The sequence below is a fragment of the Thamnophis elegans genome, chromosome 2 (assembly GCF_009769535.1).
Source record: "Thamnophis elegans isolate rThaEle1 chromosome 2, rThaEle1.pri, whole genome shotgun sequence".
In the NCBI taxonomy this organism is placed as follows: Eukaryota; Metazoa; Chordata; class Lepidosauria; order Squamata; family Colubridae; genus Thamnophis; species Thamnophis elegans.
The window spans coordinates 95,329,225-95,353,211 of NC_045542.1; the positions used below are offsets into that span (position 1 = coordinate 95,329,225).

The following is a 23,987-nucleotide window of genomic DNA, read 5'->3' on the forward strand; positions in this document are numbered from 1 at the left end:
TGCTGTCTTTCTGGGATTTATAATCTAACAAATTTAGAGGACTGTAGATTGGGAAGGATTGCCTTACATGGATTCTATTATTCTTAAGATGTTCAGGGTCTGGCTAGGCATCTGCTCACCTTTCTTTCGGTTATGCTGCTCAGTTTATTTTGTTGTATTCACATATTGTTAAGGAAACAAAAAACAACAGTTGTACACACTTGCTAGATGGGATTGCACAGACTTTTTTTTCCTGGACCATAGCACATTTGCTCACAAGAATTCTTGAAGACCAACCTTCCCCAAGAAGCATATTTGAAGTATATGTTCAGAATATATCAGGTATTCTAAAAGACATCAGTATTATACTGTATATTAGTGCTGATGCAAAAGTACTATGATTGTGAGCAAAAATTACCGATCAGGTATAGAATTTCCTTTTCATTCTTAATTTTTTTTTATCCAATAAAGGCTATTATCTCAATACATATGATAATTCACAAGTTAAATGAAATGTCATGAAAAGGACTAACATTTTCAATCAACTTACAATAGTTATAGCACACTCTTTGTATGATTATCCTTAAAATAAATCCCTCCAAGCAGTATTAAAATTGGTAACCACATTTGACCTTATTATGTACATACAAGCAAAGGTCATAATTCATTGTTTGTCACAATATAGAGAGGTAACAACATATGGTTCATGTGATTTTATTTTAACATAACAAAAAAAACATCTATACTATCAGCCCCTTTCCCCAAAACAGAAATTGGTTTGTAACATGAACAAATAGCTTAGTAATGTTTCATCTTCTTTACAACTACTTTTGAAGCACTACATTTTAAAATTTACTGTTTGTAATATTGTTTTTACTTATATTCTGGTATAGAATCATAACCTGCTTGTATACAACTGAAAGCTAGATTGATTCTTACTTATTCTTAGAATTATATAACTTTTCCATTTATATGGATGTTAAAAAACTAATTGTTCTTGCAGAGGAATAAGTTAAACCATAAGAGGGGCTGCAGACCAGATAATTATATAGCAATTTCAGCATAAATATAGATTAGATTCTGGAACAACTGTAGTTGCTTTTATAAAAATAACTACTTTCACCACAGGCCAGATTTTTAAAATCTGACAACTCTGAATTATGCATAACAAAGTATGTGCACACCATAGGTACAACAGAGAAATAAATACATTTTTTATCTTGATAAAAATTAAAATCTCACCATGTCACCAAGGAACAGAGACTGAAATAGGAAAATGATGTTTCCCATCATAAATAGTATGATTCTATTTAAATTAAGGTCTGTATTTGCTCAACAGCAGATTTTAAAAAATGTGGTAAATTGCACACAATTATGTTGCTTCTAGCATTGCATGACACAAGGTATATAGGCCAATGCCCTGATTTCATTAATTATCAAACTTCTTCAGTGCATTTTTTGAATGCAAAATGTTGACAAATCAAGTTTAGCTAAATGTAGAATCAAGGTACACTATTCACATGGTCTCTGGAAACATTACCCATAACATTCAGCTAAAAGGCAAGAGGTAACTAAATGAAAAAGTTTTCACCATCTTAAAGTCTGCCTTGATCAGCAGAGTATGCAAAATTAATATAAAAAGATACAGTACCTGTGATGATACATTGGTTCAGGAACTCTCCCATGTGTCATAAAAACTTCGGAACAATCTAGATTTACTATGCCTTCTAGATAACACTCACTAAAATAGTGTTACATGAGGAACATGTTTTATTTCATGTTTTAAAAAGTATGCTAGATTTGATCTGAAAAATTACAAATCTCTCAACACCTTTCCTTCTTCCTCATCATCACTATCAGTCACATTGACTTGCTGTACACTAGAAGGGGTGGAAGGGGTGGCTGTAAAAACATTTTCAAGTGCCCCAATGTCCAACTGTGGCATAGGGTTTAAATACTCCTCTTCAGTCTGACTATGGCTGCTGTAATAGGATGTCCCTTCCAAGCTCTCACAGCTGCGGGAGTCTTCACTATGCGTGTGTTCATCAGAATATTCTCTAAAAGGGTAGTCTCTGTTCAGGGCAGAAAACATGGCCTCGTGCTTTTGATACTGGTCTTCATAAAAGCCAAGGCATTCAGGCATGGAGCTGGGGAAATTCCCATAGCCAAAAGGAGGCCGGCTATATGGACATGTGCTGCATCAAAACAAAGGAAAAACAGGTTAGTTTGATTGCTTTGCCATAGGAATGATATATTACTACTAACACATATAAGTAGTTCTTAATTTACAACCATTTGTTTACTGACTGTTCAACATTACAATGGCACTGGGGGGGAAAAGAGACCTTTTTTTTAAAACAGTTTTCACACTTACGACACTGCAGCATCCCCCAGGATCATGTGATCAAAATTCAGGCACTTGGCATGTATTCAGGACAGCTGTACTGTCTTGAGGTCATGTGATCACCATTTGTAACCTTCCCAGCTGGTTTCCAACAAGCAAAGTCAATGGGGAAAGCCAGATTTGCTTAATAGGCACATGATTCATTTAACAGCTGCAGTGATTCACTTAACTGTGGCAAAAAAAATTGTCTTAAATTAGGTCCAAACTCATTTAATAATTGCCTTGCTTAGCAATAGAAATTTTGGACTCAACTGAAGTCAGGTCAACAGACCACAATTGATCCCAAAATTTATGCTGCTAAGTGAGAAATTTGTTAAGTTTTGCCCCAGTTTATGACTTTTCTTGCCAGATTTGTTAAGTGAATCATTGCAGTTCTTAAATTGGTCACACGGTTATTAAGTGAATCTGGCTTCCCCATTGACTTTGCTTGTCAGAAGGTCGCAAAAGGTCACACAAGGGGATCACATGATTCTGGGACACTGCAACTATCATAAAATGTGAGTTTGTTGTCAAGCATCCAAATATAAATCACATGACCATGGGCAACGGTGGATTCAAATAAATTAACAATCAGTTCTCTACCCTAATGATTTCTTCCAACAACCAGTTCACCAAACCGCTCAGAAAGTAAACAACTGGTTTTCCTGAAGTGGGTCAAACTGCCTGAATTCCACCACTGACCATTGGGATGCAGCAATGGTCATAAGTGTAAAAAATGGACGTAAGTCACTTTTTTCAATGCCACTGTAACTTTGAACAGTCACTAAATGAACTGTTGTAAGTCGAGGTCTACCTGTACGTGCATAGCAGAACTTTATTTAAGCCTTTAGTTAAACTAATAGGAAGGTACATTCTCTTTCAGGCTAAAAACTGTATTTGACTTTTCAATTGAAAGCCAAGTGACTAAAGATATTGTCTGCAGGAGGATAAAAAGTTCATTTAACTTTAATTCTATTAATATTTAATTTGTATGTTTAATTAAGAGTATTAGAGTTATTCCTCACATATTTAGTATTTTTTCTGGTCACATTTAAAATCAGTTCTGTAACAACTTTTGGAGGAGGTCTATAGCCGCATCTAAGGTTTTTGCTACAAGGTCTATAGATGCAAAAAGTAGAATATTGTCTAGTAGTCCTACAGTATAGTATTCAATCCAGATGTAGGACAATTCAGTCACTTACCCCCAACTTTTAATAAAAGCTGATTTAATTAATGAATATATAGTATAGCATTCATCCCAAAATAACAAGATGGTTTAACGTGACATAAAATAAACAAAACCAATAAACACTCCAGCAACATCCTCAATTTAGATAGAAACGGTTAATAAAAATTAAAAGGCAATTAAAAAATTCTGTGCTGATGAGAAATGCCACAAAGTCTGTTTTACTGTTTATGCGAATGTTAACAAGTATGTATTTCTATTCCCCTTCAACTAAAGCTCCTGATAATTTACAATACAATACAATAACAGAGTTGGAAGGGACCTTGGAGGTCTTCTAGTCCAACCCCCTGCCTAGGCAGGAAACCTTATACCGTTTCAGACAGATGGCTATCCAACATCTTCTTAAAGACTTCCAATGTTGGGGCATTCACAACTTCTGGAGGCAAGCTGTTCCACTGATTAATTGTTCTAACTGTCAGGAAATTTCTCCTCGGTTCTAAGTTGCTTCTCTCCTTGATTAGTTTCCACCCATTGCTTCTTGTTCTGCCCCCAGGTGCCTTGGAGAATAGTTTGACTCCCTCTTCTTTGTGGCAACCCCTGAGATATTGGAACACTGGTATCATGTCTCCCCTAGTTCTTCTTTCTCTTAAACTAGACATATTCAGTTCCTGCAACCATTTAGATGGATGGATGAACTGAATAATGTGAAAATTGTTTCAAAACTAAAATAGCACTTCAATTTGAAGCATTTTGAACATCCACCCACCCACCCCTCTCTCTCACACACACACAGAAATACAAGATTTAAATGGGTACAAGAAACATGTAAATAGAGATATCAGAAGCAAATTAAATAGGTGAGGCATTGTGATGATTACATGTAGCAATTTACAGAAAAGTTGCTGTTTATCAAATAATTTCCTGGCATTGAGTAAGAGAAGTCATGTAGTTCTGGATCTTTATGATTAACAATAAGATAACCACTGTCTTGAATTCTGCATTTCATTTCCCTCCAATTGGTCTATATTGTAACAACATAACTCCATCTCTGAAATCAGTTCAAAATATTTTTATAATAATTTTATAATTTTTTATAATGGCTTTTACAATAAGCCCTGGTGGCACAGTGTATTGTGCCACAGTGTACAGAACTCAGTATTGCGAGCTAATTCTGCCCACAGCTGAGAAATTGATCCTGATGGAGCTCAATATTATCTCAGCTTTCTATCCTTCCAAGGTTGGTAAAATGCGGACCCAGATAGTTGAGGGCAATATGATGTAAACTGCTCAAAGTGCTGTAAAGTACTGTGGAGCAGCATATACTGTAAGACTAAGCATATTTATCTTCACTGGCAGTTATTTTTGCCTTGTGGCTCATGTCTTATATTGCAAAACCCTGAATACTAATAAGACAGGTGATAGATCAATAAACAAAAGCACTCTTATACCAAGCCATACAAGCTAAACAAACTTTTGTTTTTAAAAGTCCGCCTTTGCATTTAATATAAATGCAAGTTTTTTCTTAACAAATTAACAATATCTGAACAGGCTTTATAGGCTTGGCAGGGGCATACTGATCACCTATCAGAGGTGATAGTTAGACTGGGGAATAAAAAAAAATCCTAGATGGTTAACTTAGTAAAGTCACCAGGATTCAAACTTGTCTTGTAATAAATTTTACTTAATGTTTCTTCTGACCTGTCCTATCCCAATTTATAGTAACTGCTAAGATTGTGAATGCTATACACAATATGCACTACAGCAGCTCCAAAGTGAAATTAACAGGTCATTGATCATTTTCAAGAATAAGAGCATAGCTAGATAGCTAAAATTAGAGTACTCTGCTCTTTTCTCAATTTATAAATAAATACTTTCCTTATCACACTGTTTAGTGGACCCTTGTGGAAGAAGGTTTAAAAAATAGTAGTAGTTCAGCAAGGAAACATTGACTTAAGGGGAGATTCACGTAAATCTAAAGTATATTTTATTCTGTTTAGCATGTTGTATAAATTCAGACATTATATTTAAAACATGCTTTATGGTTTACTGTCTTGTGCAAACCACTACATCTTATTAAACAATCTGTGGTATATTTACCATATGCTTAGGGTGACTTCAACTCAGAAGTGATTATACAAGAGATCTAAAAAGTCAGTCAGCTTAGTGTCATGTTGAAGAGTTAGCCTAGAACCCAGGAGATTGTGAATTATAGGCCTCCCTTAGGCATGAAAGTTAGTTGGGTGACTTTGGGCCAGTCACTCTTTCTCAGCCCAACCCACCTAAGAATATTGTTGTGGGAGGCAGGAGTATTAGATATGTTTGTCACCTTGATTGATTGATATGTATCAGATACCACCACCATCATCCAGTCTTCTCTTGAAGGAAGACAGTGATTTCAGGTCAAATATATATACATGCCCAGATTGTAATGGGTTTATACCTAATTTAAGAAAAATCAAGGCTGCCAATCAGAAACTGAACCATTGGAGTTTGAGGTCTCTAATCAAAAAATGATTGGTACAGCCCAAACATTCAGATTGTTTCTTGGAAAGATGTTTTAATAATTAGATGAGTATGATAGTTATGACTTGTTTTTTCTACTTGGAAGGTCTTGTTTCGTGCTTTCTAATAAATTAAAATCTTAACAAGAGGCAATGTACTTGACAGATTTAAAAGATTGGACGTGAGAGAAAAATCCTTAAAAGCCTCTATGGCCAAGATGGCGAACCTATGGCATGTGTGCCACAGGTGGCACACGGCTCCATTTGTCAGAGCACATGAAGCATTGCCCTGTCATCTGGCCAGCGTGCATGTGCGTGCTGGCCAGCTGAGTTCAGCCTTTTTTAAAGCCATTTTTCGTCCCCCCCCCCCCCCCCCCCCGGCTCCAGAGGCTTTATAGGAGCCTGGGAAGGCTGAAAGCAGCCTCCCCCCCCCCCTGCGAAGGCCTTCCGGAGGCTTCAGGAGCTTCCCTGAAGCCTCGGGAGCATGAAAAACTGGCCCTACGGGCAAACCGGTTTGCTCATAGGGCCAGTTTAAGCCCTCTGGAGCCTTCAGGGGCCTTTCAGACACTTCCCTGAAGGTCCGGAGGACGAAAAATGACCCAATGGACAATACAATGCAATACAATAGCAGAGTTGGAAGGGATCTTGGAGGTCTTCTAGTCCAACCCCCTGCCTAGGCAGGAAACCCTATATCAGACAAACCGGAAGTCACATCCGGTCAGCTCGTAGGGCTGTTTTTAGTCCTCTGGAGCCTTAGGGAAGTCCTGAAGCTTCCAGAGGGCCTTCGGGGAGGCTCCTATAAAGCCTCTGGAGCCTGTGGAGGGCGAAAAAAACATGCAAAAAATGCGGAGTCACGCCTGTCATGCATGCATGTGCGCTGGGGAGGGGGTCACACATTGCATTATGGGTGCAGCATGCCCACGCACAACCCCCCTCCACTCCCCTCCACTTATGGCAGGTGAGCCAAAAAAGGTTCGCCATCACTGCTCTATGGTGACTGGAAAATTCGATGAAAATATTTTCAGTAGAATGAAATGTATGGAAGTTCCGTATGAAAAGAAACAGAGGAAAACAGAAGGAAAAATGTCTAATGTTATTGCACTTTTGCTAACAGTAACTGCAAACCTTGGCATAGTGCATCTAATTACATATTCCAGAATGCAAGTATGTGGTTGCATTACCTTGATGGGAAATAATGAGGCCCTGGTAAAAAGTAAGGATGGTGAAATGAAAATCGAGGAGGAGCTCCAAAGAGAGTTGCCGGATGACCAATGGGAGGAGGCTGATAGACGTGTGGATGAGGGATAGGTGGTGCTTGAGGAATAGGTCCATTTCTAGAACATGGAGAAACACCTGAGTATTCCTTGGGAGGTTGGCTATTTGAGATACTGTATCTAGGGTGAGTAGTGCTTGTATTATTTGGGGTCCTGCTTGAACTTTCAATAGAAATCTGGGTGGGTCTCTTTATAGAGCAATTTGTTCCTGAAGATACACGATGAGCTTCTGTTGGGGAAGGTGCAGCAAATCGTTGAGGCTGAAGGACTGGCCGAATTGGCAGGTTTGCAGTTGAGGCAGCTAACGGTGTTGTATTTCCTACACTTGGCTGGAACAGTGTAATAGGGCCTGGATGCTGAGCAGAAGGAGCTGGCAACTGGATAGTAGAAGCGGCTTCACCTTTGGAAAGGAAAATAATCAGTTGTAACTGAAAAACTCATAGTAATAGTAGTTTTCTTATTTAAAGTTTATTTCATCTTCTTTTACTACAAAATATTTGCCAACAAATAATAATTATACTATGTGTGAAAATCATTACATATGTTCCGTAATTAATATGTGCAGGACTATAATATAAGCTATGCTTTTATAAAAATTGTACTATGCAATTATACTTTGAAAAAAAGATAAAGAAATATTAAAGTATAATTCCTTAAGTTTGTAAATCTGAAAACTCAAATTCCTTCTATTTTTGGAAATTCATTACTATTATCAACAATAAAAGTTTATTGATTAATTCTGTTTAGTATAAAATGGCATGGGGATGGGTGATTTGAAGGACACCTCTCTCAAATCACACCTAACCAACAGATCCAGGAGGAAAGGCATGTGAAGAGTCCTATCCATGAAGGAATGGCATCTAATGGGACCAAGGAGGAAAGGTTTATCTGCTAAACACCTACCCTTTGGAATACTATTCCTTTTGATGTCAGATTGGCCTCAACTGTATTGGCTGACTAAAAGGGCCTGAAAACACTGCTTTGCCATCTGGCCTGGGAATCTGAAAACATGGATATGGAGACTGTATTGATAGGAAAATTGAGCATGCTGCTCTGGAGATTATGGGATTTTGTTTTGCTTTTTAAAAGGTTGATATTGTTTTAACTTTTTAAAATTATTTTTGTTATGTTTTTGCCTATTTTGTAGTATTGTTTTTGTGTTTGAAATTTTGTATGCTGTTCAGTCATGAATGATTTATTAATTTGATTTTTATCTCACATTTATTACTGTATATAAGTAACTCAAGGCAGCAAATGTTCCTAATACTCCTTCCTCTTCCTATTTTCCCTACAACAACCCTGTGTGGCGAGTTAGACTAAGGCACGGGTATCAAACTCATGGCATCACGTTGCCATCATGTGATGTTTCACAGCGTTTTTCCCCTTCAGGTGCTGGGGTGGCGTGGCCTGCGCATGACACATCTGGCCCGCAGGCCACCAGTGTAACACCCTTGGACTAAGGGATAGCCCCAAGTTCACCAGCCAGCTTTCCTGTCTAAGGAACTCATAGTCTCCTGGTTTCTGGACCAGCACCTTAACATCTCATCAATCTGGCTCTCTTTATTTATCAAACAAACAAACAAACAAACAAATACTGTATCTGTCATCTTAATATCCAAAGATATTTAGGATATCTTTCAAATTTGTTAATAAAAGCCTATATTTAGGTCTGTATTCCATTGTTTTATAATACTGTATATGTAATTAGAAATTAAATACATATCCAAAAGTTAAGACACCAATTATCCAGTTTCATTTGGTGAGTATTTCATATATATGAAAGTGTTGACATTATATTATACACACACACACACACTTACAAACACACGCACACACATATAAATTCATTTGCATGAAATAATAAATGTTTATGAGAGATTATGTTCCCACATTTGTTGTTATTTTTAATCTGTGAACTCTAGCATGATTAATGCTGCTTCCAAATATAGCTTTATTGTGGATCACCTCAATAGTAGTGAAGTTCCGTGACCCGACAAAAGCGCGCACGACAAAAGCATGCCAACAAAACCATGTCGCTAAAACCGCGACATCATCAATGCGCCGACAACAGCGCGTTGACAGAAGGGCGATTTACAACAGCGCGTCGACAGAAGGGCGATTTAAGTTAAGGTAAGGGTTAGGTTTAGGGTTAGGTTTAGGGTTAGCGTTATGTTTAGGGTTAGGTTTAGGGTTAGCTTTACAGCGCGCTTCTGTCGCTGCGCTGTTGTCGACGCGATTCAGCGCTCATTCGTCAGAGCGCTTTCGAACTCGCGGTTTTGTCACTGCGGTTTAGTCGGGCGCGCTTTTGTCGGTGAACCGTGAAGTTCTCCAGGATGTCAATTTTCTAGCTCTTTTCCTTCTGGAGAAAATTAACTTTTTCAAGAAGGATAGAAAAAAAATAGTAGTATGACTTCGATACTGAGGATGATTTCAAATAGCTCATCTCACATTTTTATAACATTTGCAGTAAATGCTATTTTCATCATCTATTTTATATTTTTGATAACCCTCATTTTAGACCACATTCTAGTGGGGGTGGGCAATTTTTTTAACACAAAAGAGTTGAACTTTTGGAGTATGTTTATGTTTTGAGGAGTTTTATTTTTACACAAAAATAAGTATGTTTAAGTTAGTAGAAATTTCACACAATTAGTTTTGAGCCAGTTTCCTTAAGGAAGAGGAAATGTCATTTTATCACTGAATTTTAATAGTACAATTGCAGGTGGGGTTTGGGAACAAAAAGGAGAACAATTTGGCTGACTGTGAGTCTTAGCTGGTCTTTTCTTGATTTAAGTGCTATTTTGTCATTTCAAAATAAAAAATAAAACAAAACCCTCAAAGAATTCTTTGAAGTTACCGTAATCAGATGATAAAAAATATCTAAATTCTAAAGTGAAAATGACCTTTTTTATGACTAGATTCAATACTTATATCAGTTACTGCCCATATCAAAATTATATCCTATTAAAACACGGGCCTATTCACAACTGGGCTGTGTGACTGGCTGCTGTGCATGTGTGCACGGGCTCACAACCCCACTCACACAAACCATCCCCCATTTTCCTTCTCACTCTCAATCCCCACTGTGCCCTAGGCTGCCAACCCGGAAAGGTTGGGAAACTCTGTATTAAAAGACAGAAAAGCCATGGAATTAATATGAAGGATGTTATCCATAGAAAATACAAAATATACTCCAACAGCGTTCTGGCTTAAAATGGAAGTACAATATTATATTACTACAGGCCTTATCTAGGAGTAAAATTGATAGACTTTTTTTCCCTGTTTCCCCTTTCTCTTTAACAAGCTGTTTCTTTCTTTTTTTCCTCTACTTGGGTAAAATGGGAAATGATATTTTTTGTTATTGCAGAGCTTGAAGCAGTTTATGGCCGAAACTGCCCCCTTCTTTTTACAGTATTTTTAAATGGCAGAAGTGAAAATGATTACAAATGGTCTTCAAATTGCTTCTAAGGATTTACTGAATGAAATGATATGAAAGCGTCCCATGGTAACAGGCAATGGAATGAAGAGACAATCCTACAGTTCATTTTACCAGTCTTCTAAAGTATCTGTGAGTATCAAAATCTGTAAGCTAGTGGGCACGCATTGTACATGTGTGCATTGATTCATGTCAAAAGAAAATGGACACTGCTTGTTACAATAGATTCATTATTTTGCAAGTTTTGACATATACACACATAGTAGATGCCACTGGTAATATTATACATTTCAGAAAATTAGCCTCAATTCAATAAGTGGCAACACCCAGTCATGTAATCTATAAAGTTATAAAGATTAAGTAAAGATTCCCATCACACATATGTGCTAGTCATTCCCGACTCTATAGAGTGGTGCTCAACTCAGTTTCAAAACCGAACAGCCAGCGTTGTCCAACGACGTCTCAGTGATCATATGTCCGGCATAACTAAATGCCAAAGGCGCACAGAACACTGTTACCTTCCCACCAAAGGTGGTTCCTATTTTTTCTACTTACATTTTTACATGCTTTCGAACTGCTAGGTTGGTAGAAGCTGGGACAAGTAACAGGAGCTTACTCCATTACGCAGCACTAGGGATTCGAACCGTCAAATTGCTGACCTTTTGATTGACAAGCTCAGTGTCTTAGCCACTGAGCCACTGTGTCTCTTTATAAAGGGTTAGTTCTGGTTAATATTTGATTGTAGCCTAGAAGGTATGTTGGATTAGAGTTCTGAAAAATGTATTCTGAGAGAAAGCAATGGCAAACCACTTCCATTTCATGCCAAGAAAACTGTGTAGAGGATATGTCCATATCTGAGAATTAATTTTCACTCTGATAAAGACAATGAACAGATACATACTGTCCCAATGAAAAAGTTGGTTCAAAGATTGACATATTTAGGAGACAGCTACCTTCAAACTTCCTTTTTAAGGAAAGAACTGTGTGCACAACAGAACTGTTACAAAAAATGAAGAAATACTCCATCATAAGGGAGCATTAAGGGATAAATTGGTTCTAAACTGGAAATAGTGTGCATTTGGATAAATTCTTGACCCCTATCCCCCTAATCTTAGCATGTCTAACTAAGAAAAATTCTGAGATTCTTTTTTGGAAGAATCAGTTTAACTTGAGGTGGTTGCTATAACATGACACCAGCCTTTACAAAAGAAGCACATTTCTGGTTCAATTTATTATAGAAGTGAGAGAAAACAGACCAGAATGGTGTTGTCAGAAATTTAATACTATGTAAGTTTCACCATGTGGATTCACTTAAAGGGGACTTAATAAGAATCAAATTTACAAATTTGAAAAAAAATGCTTATAAAAGTATGGTTATATTTTATTAGTTTGTTCAACTTGCTGAAGACTTCTAAATATAAGTGCAATATTTAGTTGCTAGTTTAAAGATTTCTACAAAACTATGCTATGAATGTGCTTATAGGAATTAAAATTCTTATTCCAAAGGTGCTTTCAAACAGGCAAATGGATTTTCTTGATTTTTCTTCAAGACATTTCATTTCTTACCCAAGAAATTTCTTCAGTTCTAACTAACTGGTGGGGAATGGAAAGGATTTATACTGTTTGCAATAATCCACTATGAGAGTTATTAAACCACCTGGCAGTTAATCTGGGTCAAGAGTCACCTGAATCAGAGTGCCAATGACTGTGGAATTGACTTGGGACTGTTGAAAGGGCTGCATTATAAACAGGAGGTAAGTTGTGTCCTATCCCTTCCCCACTGCTGAGAGGGCTGTTCAATTTTAACACAGATAGCCTCTTTGATTCCTCTTTCAAACCAGTTTAAAGACTTCATATAAACAACAAAAATGAACTTACAGACTGGATGTCCAATGCTGTTCTGTACGTTGGGTATAACCACAGAGTAGGTAGGTGATCGAAAAGGGTAAATGGTAGTTGGATTTGTAGTAATAATACTCTGAGAAGTCCCAGTAAAGACAGTAGAGGCCGTCATTGGACTTGTAGCTATGATGTTCTGAGTTGTACCCGAGAATACAGTGGAGACAGTCAATGGAAATCTCTTCCTTTTGCCAGGCCTTGGCTGGTAAACCCAACCTGCAGAAATGTTAAAGAGTACCCCAGCTGAAAGGTAGTTTCTTTTGAAAATTCTTAACTAGTGAAAATATGCATTGTTAAGAGTAACATAAGCTTCTCTGCAGTTAAGTCAGAAAATCACATTTGCAAAAGAACACACTTATATCTACAATATAAGTAGGAAGCTTACAATCTCTCAGAGGGAGAGAGATACTGTTTCTTTCTATTTGTAATACCTCTCCTTACCATGGATTTTGGTTTGAGTTATATACAAACATGAGAGTCAATTTGGAAGTCCTGGCGATTAATTTTCTTGACAACATTTTTCAGAAGTGGTTTGCCTTTACCTTCTTCTTAGGGCTGAAAGGAAATGATTGCCCCAATCATCCAGTTGCTTTGTGCAAGATTATTACTCATGCTCAGTGTCTTTAATCACTACACCAAATTGGTATTCATGCCATCCGTATTATCACCCGATTGTGGCATAACTTTACAATCAAGATAGAATACCAACTTTGTTAAATAAAACATTATTATTTCTGCTAATACTAGAGTTAATGCCTTTCTTATTCTATTATTCATTATATTTGCTTTAGTATTACAGAATTTAGCATCAGATTATTTATATAAAATCAGAGCCCTGGAAAATATTACATTAGATGATTGTATTTCACTGGGAATAACACAAAGACATGCAATGAGTTTATACATTTAAAACAGGAACATCAGCAGAAATTGCCAGCATTAATATAATTGGTTTAATTAATATTAACATATGCCTTTTGTTGAATAAACTATTTTTCCCAGATGTAATTTCAAATAATTAACAAGATTTACATAAATCAGTGGAAATGCACATTCACAAGACAGATGAGAGAAAAGTTGCGGCTTTCTTTCTTTGATTGTTGTGGACTGTCAGAGCCACTGAGAGTCTGAAAGTTTAATAAATAATAATTATTTCCATATCCTAAATACGTCCCACTTGACAAAATGGGAAAACCTTAGTGCTCATACTAATATACAGATGATTGATTTACATGTGTGGTGGCATAATGTCACCATTCATTTGACTATTTGTATGTCTTTGGGAGAAGATATATAAATCAGAAAAAAAACCCTAAGAAATTTGCCTCATTATATAAACATACTATGTGTTTTTTTCATCTTCCAGGATTCTGTTTCCTGAATGATTATATTTAAATACCATTTTTCCATGCATGAACCTGTGGATTACCTAATGGCAATCAGTTATTAAAATGTATAAATAATTGTCTCTCTAGTACCAGGAAATTCTTCTCTGTGTTTTTCTTTTATCTTCTGAGCTTCATCATAATAAGGTTTCTTTTGTTCTTCAGTGAGCTTGTTCCATTCCAATCCAAGCTGGACACTGATCTCGGCATTATTAGCAGCAGGGTTAGCTTTGGCTAAGGCTGGCCGATGAATTCTTGCCCATACCATAAATGCATTCATAGGACGCTTGACATGGCCATCTCTATCTTTGCTGAACGGAGTATCTGGTATCCCTACGATAAAGTAATATTAATGTTTAGGTAATATAGGGATGGGTGGAATATACTGCTAATTCTGCGGTATTCTGTGGGCACTGAAGTATGATCCTAACAATTAATAATAAAATGATTTTCTCTACCTCAATTGCTGAAAACACTGCTTAACTCTGGCAACAAATGCAAACATTAGGCTCAAACACACCCCAATTCTAAATTCTAATTATTATGATTATTACACATGGCTGTAGTTTTTGAATTTTGGTGACTAGTATATATTTTTGTCAAGTGTCATATGATCTTATTGTAAAGTGAAATTATAAGCTGATATAAGACAGTGAGGATTGTGTAATTTACTTTTCTATTGCAGATGGAAGAGGTAGGAATGTGATTCCTCCTGGAGCCTTTATTCATCTTCAGACTCTGCATTGATATTTTGGAGAATTATGTGCTTTATACTAGGGGCCTCCTCTAAGGAGTTGTTGGAAATAGAAAAGAGGAAAAACTTGTTATACAAGTCCATTGGATTTTATAACTAATTCTTTCTCTTACTACATGAAGCATGGTAAATGTTAATAACTACATAAAGAATGAGCAGGTTCTCTACCAGTTTGGGGCAGCTTTGACTTCCACTTTGTCACAGGGCAAACTGTATTTGAAAGTAAGTGAAGTTGTCAGGAACAATTTGCAAGATGGCGTAGGGATTGGAAATTCGCTAGGTGGTTTCGAGACTTCTGCATACATTTTTTTGATTCTAATTAGACCCTGGGGATAAGAAACTATATGCCGAGTGATAAAAAAATAATAATAAACAAAAGCATGCTCTTGTATGTGGTTACAATTCTACAAGAGAGATTAAATATCCCATGTTTTCCTGTGTAAATTGTCCTTAGAATTTACTAATAAAATCACAAACAACACAAGTTTATCCATTTATCCATGATTTGTCAGAATTAAGTCTCACTGTGTCCACTATGTTTAAGAGTGTACCCTACATGCCCTTCAATGGGGAACTATAGATTTATTTTTTTAATTTATGCAGTCTATTTGCATAGCTGCCCATCTCAACAAGCAATCCTGGATTAAAAAGAGCAGAGATCAGATTAGGGATGAACTTCTCATCTAATTTTCCACAATTTAAGCATGGCTATTGGTGGGTCCAATAGCCATGCTTAAATTGTGGAATTGTATGGATAGGAAAATCGTGAAAGCTCTAAAATACACTGAAAAAAAAATGTTCAGAACACAATATACTGAAAGAAATATATTAACTTACAGAAATAAGCATATGCATTCACTATCATTCATGAATTTTAGTTAAGATTGGAATGAATATTTGGGCAATAGAATATACTACTGTACACTGTTGAATGATTTTTTTCTTTATCACGGAAGCAATTAAACATTAACATTAAAATAATTGTTACTATTTCAGTATTTATAGTATTCATCATAGATTATGTAATGAATTATAGAATATATTACTTCCCTTGTATTTAAAAATATTGATTAGCAAATTGTTGTTAAGTAGAAAATGCTGTGCCAAAACCCCCAATATGCCCCAAAGTTATATTTTTTGGTGAAAAATACTTTTCTTCTTTTAGTATTTGTATGAAATGGGAGGGAATTTTATTTCCCTTATAAAATCAGCCTCACTTTGGCACATCTAATATTGGCTACACTTTCTAATTTGAAAGAGACCTATGAAAGGACATTTTTTACAGGATCTTCTCTTAAGATATTATTTGTTAGATGTATATCTCACCTTTCCTTCAGGAGCTTAGTGTGTTTAATTGTGCGGGCATGTGCATGTGCATATAATTTACTTTATTACAGAATGTAGCATCATATATATGCAGCTAGCCCAAAAAATCACCCAGCAAGCTTTCATGATTAGAGTAGAATTAAACTCTAGTCTCTCCAGTGACAGTCTACATTACATTCACTAAAATGAAAGAAACCAGAAGAGACTTGTCACACCCAAACAAATCTACAATGAAAAACAGGGCCTTCACATTCTTAATGCAAGAATACAACATCCCACATGTTAAATTTCCACCTGTTTTTTTTTATTTTCATTAAAAGAAAATAATTTCTTTTTCTATAAAAAGAAAATAATTATAAAAATGCCAAAGAAATTTCCAAAAGAGCATAAACATGTTATAATTTATATATTTCACAGACTAATCAGAAATAAATATTTATTCTTTGAAAAGAGTTATCATGACAAACCATCTGCCATTTGGATTGAAGGAAGATCTTCAACAAATATTATCAAAATATATATTTATTTCTCTTATTGTCAGGTAAATGGGGGACTTAAGGGTTCTCTGGCTCCTGTTAGATAAATAGCTGGATCTTATAGCTAAGAGGGCTTTGCCCAACCTTGGGTGGTGTGCCAGTTGTAGCTTTTCTTGGGATTCAAGGAGCTGAGTACAGTGATTCATGCTCTCATTATCACCTGATTAGACTATTACAGGGTACTTTACCTGTGGCTGTCTTTAAGTAACACCTGGAAGTTTCAAACCTATTTTGTGTCTCCTGCAGTGGCCTTCTATTACCTCCAAGATGCAATTTAAAGTGTGTCTCAATCTATAAGGCCCTTTAGAGCTTGCTGCTGGATTATTTGCAAGACTGCATCTCCCTACTAGAGACATCTCAACAACTGAGCCAGGAGAAGCAGCTATTTGTCCTCATTTTCAAGAGGGGAGGGGAATTAAAGTCCAGAGCATTTTTTCCTGTGTTGAGGCTGGCTCATTGATATGGTCTCCCATTGGAGGTTCACTTGTCCCCAACATTAAGTGCTTTCCAGAAAAAGCTGGGTTTTTTGGACAGTTTAAAACATTATTTTGGATTTGTAACATATTTATATATTCTTGGTATTTTTTATGTTTACTGTTTACTATTTATTACTTTTTATTACTATGAGCCACCAATTTATGATTTGAAAAGAAATATAAATCTGATAAAATGTAAATATTCATGGAGATTACATTTGACATTAAAAAAAACCTAAACTGATTTCCACAAGAATTACATGCATAGCTCCAGCACAGACTATAGTGGAAGTTCTTTCGTCTCATTGTAAGTGTTTTATAGCATTGCCATTTGATGGTACACTTTGGTGGGTCATCTAGGGACACTTAATCCCAATTAAATGTTATAGCTGACCTGCTGCAGACACTTGCACAAAAATAATTCCCATTTAACAAATAAAAATTACCATAAGTATAAGTATAATCTTTATTGTCATTGTACTTAAATACAACAAAATTGTACAACGAAATACAATGAATAAGATACTTGGGTTTTAGATTATACTGTATAATGCATACTGATTTGTGAGTGACATTCATTGTTTAAAAAGGTAAAAGTAAAGGTTTCCCCTGTTCAGTCGTGCTTTTGCTCTAATCCAGTCCAACAAAGATTCTCATTCCAACGAAGAGGATACCAGAATAACAAAGTTGTAAGGGATCTTGGAGATCTTCTAGTTCAACCTCCTGCTAAATCAGGAAACCCTAAACTATTTCAGACAAAAATCTCCAGTGATGGAGCACCCACAACTTCTGGAGGCAAGTTGGTTAATTGTTCTCACTGTCAGAAAATTTATGACAGGATGAAAAACAATGTTTAGCAACTTCTTCTCCTGTCTTCACATCCTCAATTGTTATATAACTATTCTAAAGGATATGCTTAGAGAACTGGGTCTACCACATTATTCTGCAAAGGGTTATCACTGGCAAAATCTAAGATACATGTCAATAAGACATGAGCTCCAAAATACTTTGTAATACTTAATTTGTCTACAAATGAAGTATATACAACAGACCACAAATTTACTTCTGCTAGATTCTTGTTTTATCTTAAAATATTCCACATTTGAATGAAAAGCTATAAACATTTACTCAGAAATACAAATATCCCCAGCTCAATAAGACTCTAACCTTTGGTGTTTTATTTCTAAATTGAGTTTACCCGAGACTAAAGCAGCCATGGCTATAAATGTATATTGAATCAGGATATAAAAACATATACTACATGGCCCTATTAGCTTAACATCATGTTATACCATGACCTGTTGAACAAGCCAGTTAGTTTGGCTCAGAAAACACAGCATCTTAAACAACAGCCTAAAAATCATACCACAACCCAGATGCCATCAATTAAAGGATGTCATTGAGTAGGGTCCAGGAAACTGGCTTTTTCTGTCATATCACCTATCCTTCAGACAGCTTGCTCACTCAAGATTCAGATGGGCCTAACCCTGCTGGCTTTTTGGAAAGCTTTTAAGACCTGGCTGTTTTCCTAGACATGGAGGTCAGGATAATTAGGTCTATAAGATCTTGTTAATCTATTGTAGCACAGCCTGCTCTTGGTTGCAATTTTATGCTTTTTACTTTTTTTTAATGAGGTAGTTATTGCACTGGTGTTTTAAGCTATGCTAGCTGGCCAGATATCAGCCATATAAATAGAATGAAACAAATAAGCTAAATCAACAACAAAACAAATCATATTATGCTATATGGATCAGGCTTCTTTCTGGGAGCAAGTTCCATTGCAATCAGTGGGATACATTTCCAAATAAATAGGTTGTCACCAGATGAATAGCATTCTGGCCGGAGACTTGTTAACTGAGCATCTTGATAAACATTTCTTCTCAAATGCATAGAGCCTTTTTTGGTCCCCCATCTCTATTAAGTGACCAACTTCTTGAAATCCAATTTAAGTATCACATCTGTCATTACATTTACAATCTAGGAATCTAAGGGTTCCCTTCTAAACAAGCCAGCAACATTGTAACTCATGGAAACAAATTCCAAATTTTCACTAAATATTAGGTAAAGCAGCCATTTATTTACTTAAATGCAACTGCCAATCACTTGGAAAGCTCCTTGCAAGATAAAACAAGTGTTTTATAGTATTGCACTAAGAGACACCTGAATTTGAATGTTTGCAATTCCTCAATAAGCCAGTAGAATCTCTTAGCTCAGGGCTGTCAAACTCCCAGCCTACAGGCCAGATGCTGGTCATGCCCACGTCCTTTAATGAAGGGGAAAAAGTCCTGATACATCACATGATGACGCCATGACGACTTGAGTTTGACACCCCTGAGTTAGCTAAAATCACATCAAAGAGTTTTGTGTGAGACAGAAAACCCTATAGCTTCTGGGAGAACAGATAGAAATGTAACAAATCCCATTTAGCATCTCCTTATCCATTTATATACATAGTATGAAATTGTATAAAATCAATTTATTTTAATTATTTTTCTTAATTGAAAAGTCCACTTCTTTTAGGTTATAGTTCAGAAATTTTGTTTTGCATCTTTTCTAATTTTAGTAAGAATGTTGAGATAAACCACCACATGACATTGTTTCTAACCTGTTTGAGACTTTTAGATCATATTTTAATTATGATCACAAATTTATACAAACATAAGAAACCTTCTGTCTAGAAGCCAGATCTGCATCTAATCCAGTAATTTATTTTTTTCATTATTGCAACGTATCAGTGACTTTTCAATGATTTGGCCATAAAACCAATATTTTTTTGAATACTTAAATATTAAATGAAGAGAGTAATTTTTACATTCATAATGCATAATGTTGTCCCCTTCAACACCATGTTTCTATTAACGCAGATATTCTATGTGTATTTGAAATTATTTTTTGTAGCCTTATAGTGGAACAAGTATCTAATTTTCAGTTTCCCAAAACAAAATCAGTACAACAAAGTTCAAGTAAAAGTGTTCATTTATAAAATACTTTCCATATTAAAATACAATGAAAGAAAAATTAATAAACTTTCAGTCTCATTTCTTTCATTTTAATAGTAAAATGTAAAGTTGCTTTATAATGACCCATTTTTGTCTAATATTATATTATCTAGCTACACTGAGTAGCAGATAGTACTTCAGAAATTCAGGTAGCGGACTTTTCCACAAAAAATTGCCAAAAATGAATCTTTAGCATATAAAAACACATATACTATACCACCGAGATAAAAAATGCTTTTATAAATGTGTTCCCCAAAAAGACTAATTTATTAAATTTTAAAAATATTTTCAAGAGTAGGTTTATTTACTTGCTAATAAGATGTTTACATTTGTGGTGTTGATCCAGGAAGACTCTCATAAAATCCTAATACTGGACTGCTTTCAATGGCAGCCAGTTTTTCTTTACAGCTTTGGGTAAAGGTGCTCCTTTTCTATGATGGGCCATGTGGAAGTTTCAGCGTTTAACTTTTTACATATGAGCAAGGATGAAAATAAATGCCTGCACTCAGGATTTCTATTTAGGAGAATATTACCTCCCAATATTACAAACAGGATATATTTTCCCCTTTGTTCCCTAACTCAATAGGACAGAGTCTATTCATATTCATGTATCCCTATACTGATTTCTCTTGCTCATGTTATACTGTAACACAGTTGTGGAATGGACAGATTTAAAAAAAAAAAGTCTTATGGACACTCATATAATCAACATAGAGCTGTTGTGAAATTCTAACTTTAACTATATTTATTCAGATCCTATCAACATCTGTGAACTATGGAATTTCCTTCAAGAAATTAGTACCAAAAGCACGGTAACCAATATTTAATTATCTGAATCTATCTATCTATAATTATATACAGTATAAATAAATGGCTTTAGTGATGGAAGACAGAATATTTCTGACTCCCCTTAATTTATGATAAACACTACATATTCCCCAAAAGAAAACATAAAGCTGAGGTCAGGAAATAGTTTTCTTCTTTCTCATTGACCATGAAATATAATTCACAAGACTGGTTTTAACTTCATCACTATTTCCACTATCATATTAAATAATTGAGAATTCCATCTATGTGTCATTGAAAAGGCATTTATTAGCCATCTAGCCAAATTCAGTTGACATAGACAAATTTATTTTAAAATAAAATTGCAGATACTTAAGAGGAATAAAACCTCTGCCATTTGATACCAAACCAGATTTATACAGATGTTAGAATATGAGACTTCTCATTCATATTTAGCTATGACCTTCACTGAATGTCCCATTACCTGCTCCTTATTCAACCTAATTTGTTTTGTGAGCTGTGAGAAAAAAAAATGGAGGACTATTGGCTTATTCTAGCTCCTCCTAAAACAGACAGCAAATAACTTAAATTTTTATTCCTAATTGTACCACTTCCTTGATCACAATTATCTGTGGTCTGGTCACTTCTCCCACTCACAGACTACTATAATGCATTTTACATAGGGTTGCCTTTTCAAACAGGCTGTGGCCTGGTAGTGGGCCACAGCCCAGGGGTTGGAGACCCCTGGTTTATTGTTTTTGTTATTTCAGATGTTTTTATCATTCTGACTTTATTGTACACTGCCCAGTGTTACATTTGAGATGTGTGGCTATACAAATGTGATAATTAAAAGCCTAACTTTTATTGTAACATAGGGTTTTATGAATTGGTAATATAGGTTTTACTGTCAAATTAAATCCTAAAAGAAATGTTAAATTTTAGGCCTGTGTAGCATTTTTTATTCAATTTCAAAGACATGTGTGAGCACAAGTAAACTAGTCTTCAGCTTTTTAAAGCAGCTGAATCTTTTGGAATCAAATTTGAACTGTCACAGAGGCCTATTACATTTTAAGCAGTTTTATTCTTTTCCACTGTCAAACATATATTTTATCCCACTTTATTATTTTGATAAATGACTCAAGGCAGCAAATGTACATAGTACTCCTTCCTTATTCTATTTTCCTCACAACTCTGTAAGGGGGATTTGGTTGAGAGAATGGACTGGCGCAAGTCCACCCAGTTAGCTTTTATACCTAAAGTGGAACTCAGTCTCCTAGTTTCCAGGCCAGCACCTTAACCACTACCCCAAACTGTAAAACAATTTGAGAAGTATAATCCCTGTATATTTATAGAATTCATGAACTGGAACATGCACTATTGTATATGAATTGCTGACTCAGAAACTTTTGAGGGGTGCGGTGCACTGTCTTATACCTTAAAATAGTGGAGCTCTTATTGTTCAATCCATGTTTACGAACAACAGCTTATGGTCAATGTGATAAATTCTGACTAATTTCTAATACCTGCATCTGAGGGTAGCACTGTGAGAGGAACATCTTTAGTTTCAATTTTGACTGAAGGCTCCAGCAAGGACTGCATTTTAAGGGGCACTTGTGTCACTGGCACTTTAGTCACTCTTATAAGCTCAGATGGAGGTGGTCCCTGAAACTGGATCCTAGTCCCTGCAGGGACTGGATGGAGTGTAACAGGAATCTTCAGTTCTTGAGAATGCTGGGTTCCCAGAGGTTGAGACAAACTAACATCCTGGTTAATGTGAGTGGGACCACTGGCAGATGGTTGAGGCTTCGATGCCACTTCTTCCCTCCCTTTGCAATCCTCCTCGGGAGGCTCTACAAGTTCGGTTTTGATGTTCCCTTCTTTTGCAGATCCCAAGACTTTGGCATCACAGTTTTCTTTCAACTTTGCCTCCTTCTTGATCTCCTCTGTCTCTTCAACTTTCCCCAGTTTGACTTCCCCTACACTTTTCACACTGCTGCTACTTTCATCTTTGCCTCCAAGACGGTTTGGAAGCGTTTTAGACTCTCGTCTTTTTTTCTTGTTGCTACTTCCCAAAAAGAGCAATGGGTTCTCCGGCTCATGTTCCTCCGCTTTCACTTGTAACCCTTTCTGGTGCCTGTTTTCTTCCTCCTCTTCCTGCTTTTCATAGGCACCAGTTTCCCTCCCAAGGACAGGCTGGGAAAGTTGCCTGCCAAGACAAATCTGCTCTTCCAAAACATGCTGTTGCTCTTTAAAGACCCCCCCTTCCCCAGGCTGTGGAAGTTTCTGTTCCTTGTGCAAAACGCTTTGTTTGGGAGAGAGGGGGTGCAGAAGATGGTGCTGGGGAGCCTGTTTGGGAGGGAATAGCAGAAGGTGTGGGTCCCTGCCCCCCTGTCCTGGCAGAGGGTGCAGGAGAAGATGGTCCATGCAGGCAGTGCTCTGCCAAGCCGTGGAATGCAGCAGCCGGTGCTGCTCTCTTGGGGCTTCCTCCTGCGCCCCTTTCTCCATGCCGCAGCCCGCCCTTGATCGTAGGATTGTTACGGGATTGTGAGCTCAGCCCGGTCCTCTGTTACCGCCCGTTTGTTTGCTGCGGTTGGCTTGCAAACGTTCTCCGCTCCCCCTCCCACCCCAACTCCGAGGTGCACGCGCCTGCTCTCGACCCCGCCCTCTGGCTCGCGAGGGCCTCGCGCCTGCCGCACGTCGGCCAGAAATGGCAATTTGTGGGGCTCCACGTGCCTCACTTTTCCCTCCTTGGACTGTTGCCCGGAGGTTGCCATGGCTACCCTGGGCGCCACGTAACAATGGGGTCGCCCTTGGATACCGAGGGAGGGAGGGGGGGAACAGGCGCACACGGACTCTACGTCGGTGGCGCCGCTTTTTTTTTTTTTGCCGAGGGACGAGTTTGGGCCTCGCCCCCGTTTGCCACCAAGTGAAAGGTGGTTCGCGACTGTTTTTTAAAAATACACACACGTTTCTGCTCCTTTCTCCTCATCCCATCGAGGAACCACAAGTTAACGCACATGGCGGGGGAGAGATGACAGGAGTCGCGATCCGCGAAGGCGGGTCTCAG

The 23,987-nt window shown here is 36.9% G+C and overlaps 1 protein-coding gene across 1 annotated transcript; it reads right to left on the reverse strand.

Annotated features, from left to right (window-relative positions):
* Window positions 1–677: 677 nt before the first annotated feature.
* Window positions 678–23,841, reverse strand: SOX30 (SRY-box transcription factor 30). Its single transcript, XM_032209232.1, has 5 exons — window positions 22,444–23,841; window positions 14,137–14,376; window positions 12,638–12,874; window positions 7,231–7,723; window positions 678–2,174 (listed from the first exon to the last, which is right to left on the reverse strand). Exons 1-5 carry the CDS (start codon window positions 23,423–23,425, stop codon window positions 1,793–1,795), a joined length of 2,334 nt encoding a protein of 777 aa, XP_032065123.1. The 5' UTR covers window positions 23,426–23,841; the 3' UTR covers window positions 678–1,792.
* Between the last annotated feature and the right edge of the window lie 146 nt (window positions 23,842–23,987).

Excerpts from the sequence above, each read along its gene's own strand:
- SOX30 (XM_032209232.1), bottom strand. The coding sequence starts at position 23,425 with ATGGAGAAAGGGGCGCAGGAGGAAGCCCCAAGAGAGCAGCACCGGCTG. Across the intron at positions 14,377-22,443 it reads AGTGCTACCCTCAGATGCAG|GGATACCAGATACTCCGTTC; the intron begins GTATTAGAAATT and ends ACTTTATCGTAG. Across the intron at positions 2,175-7,230 it reads CCTCATTATTTCCCATCAAG|CACATGTCCATATAGCCGGC; the intron begins GTAATGCAACCA and ends GTTTTGATGCAG.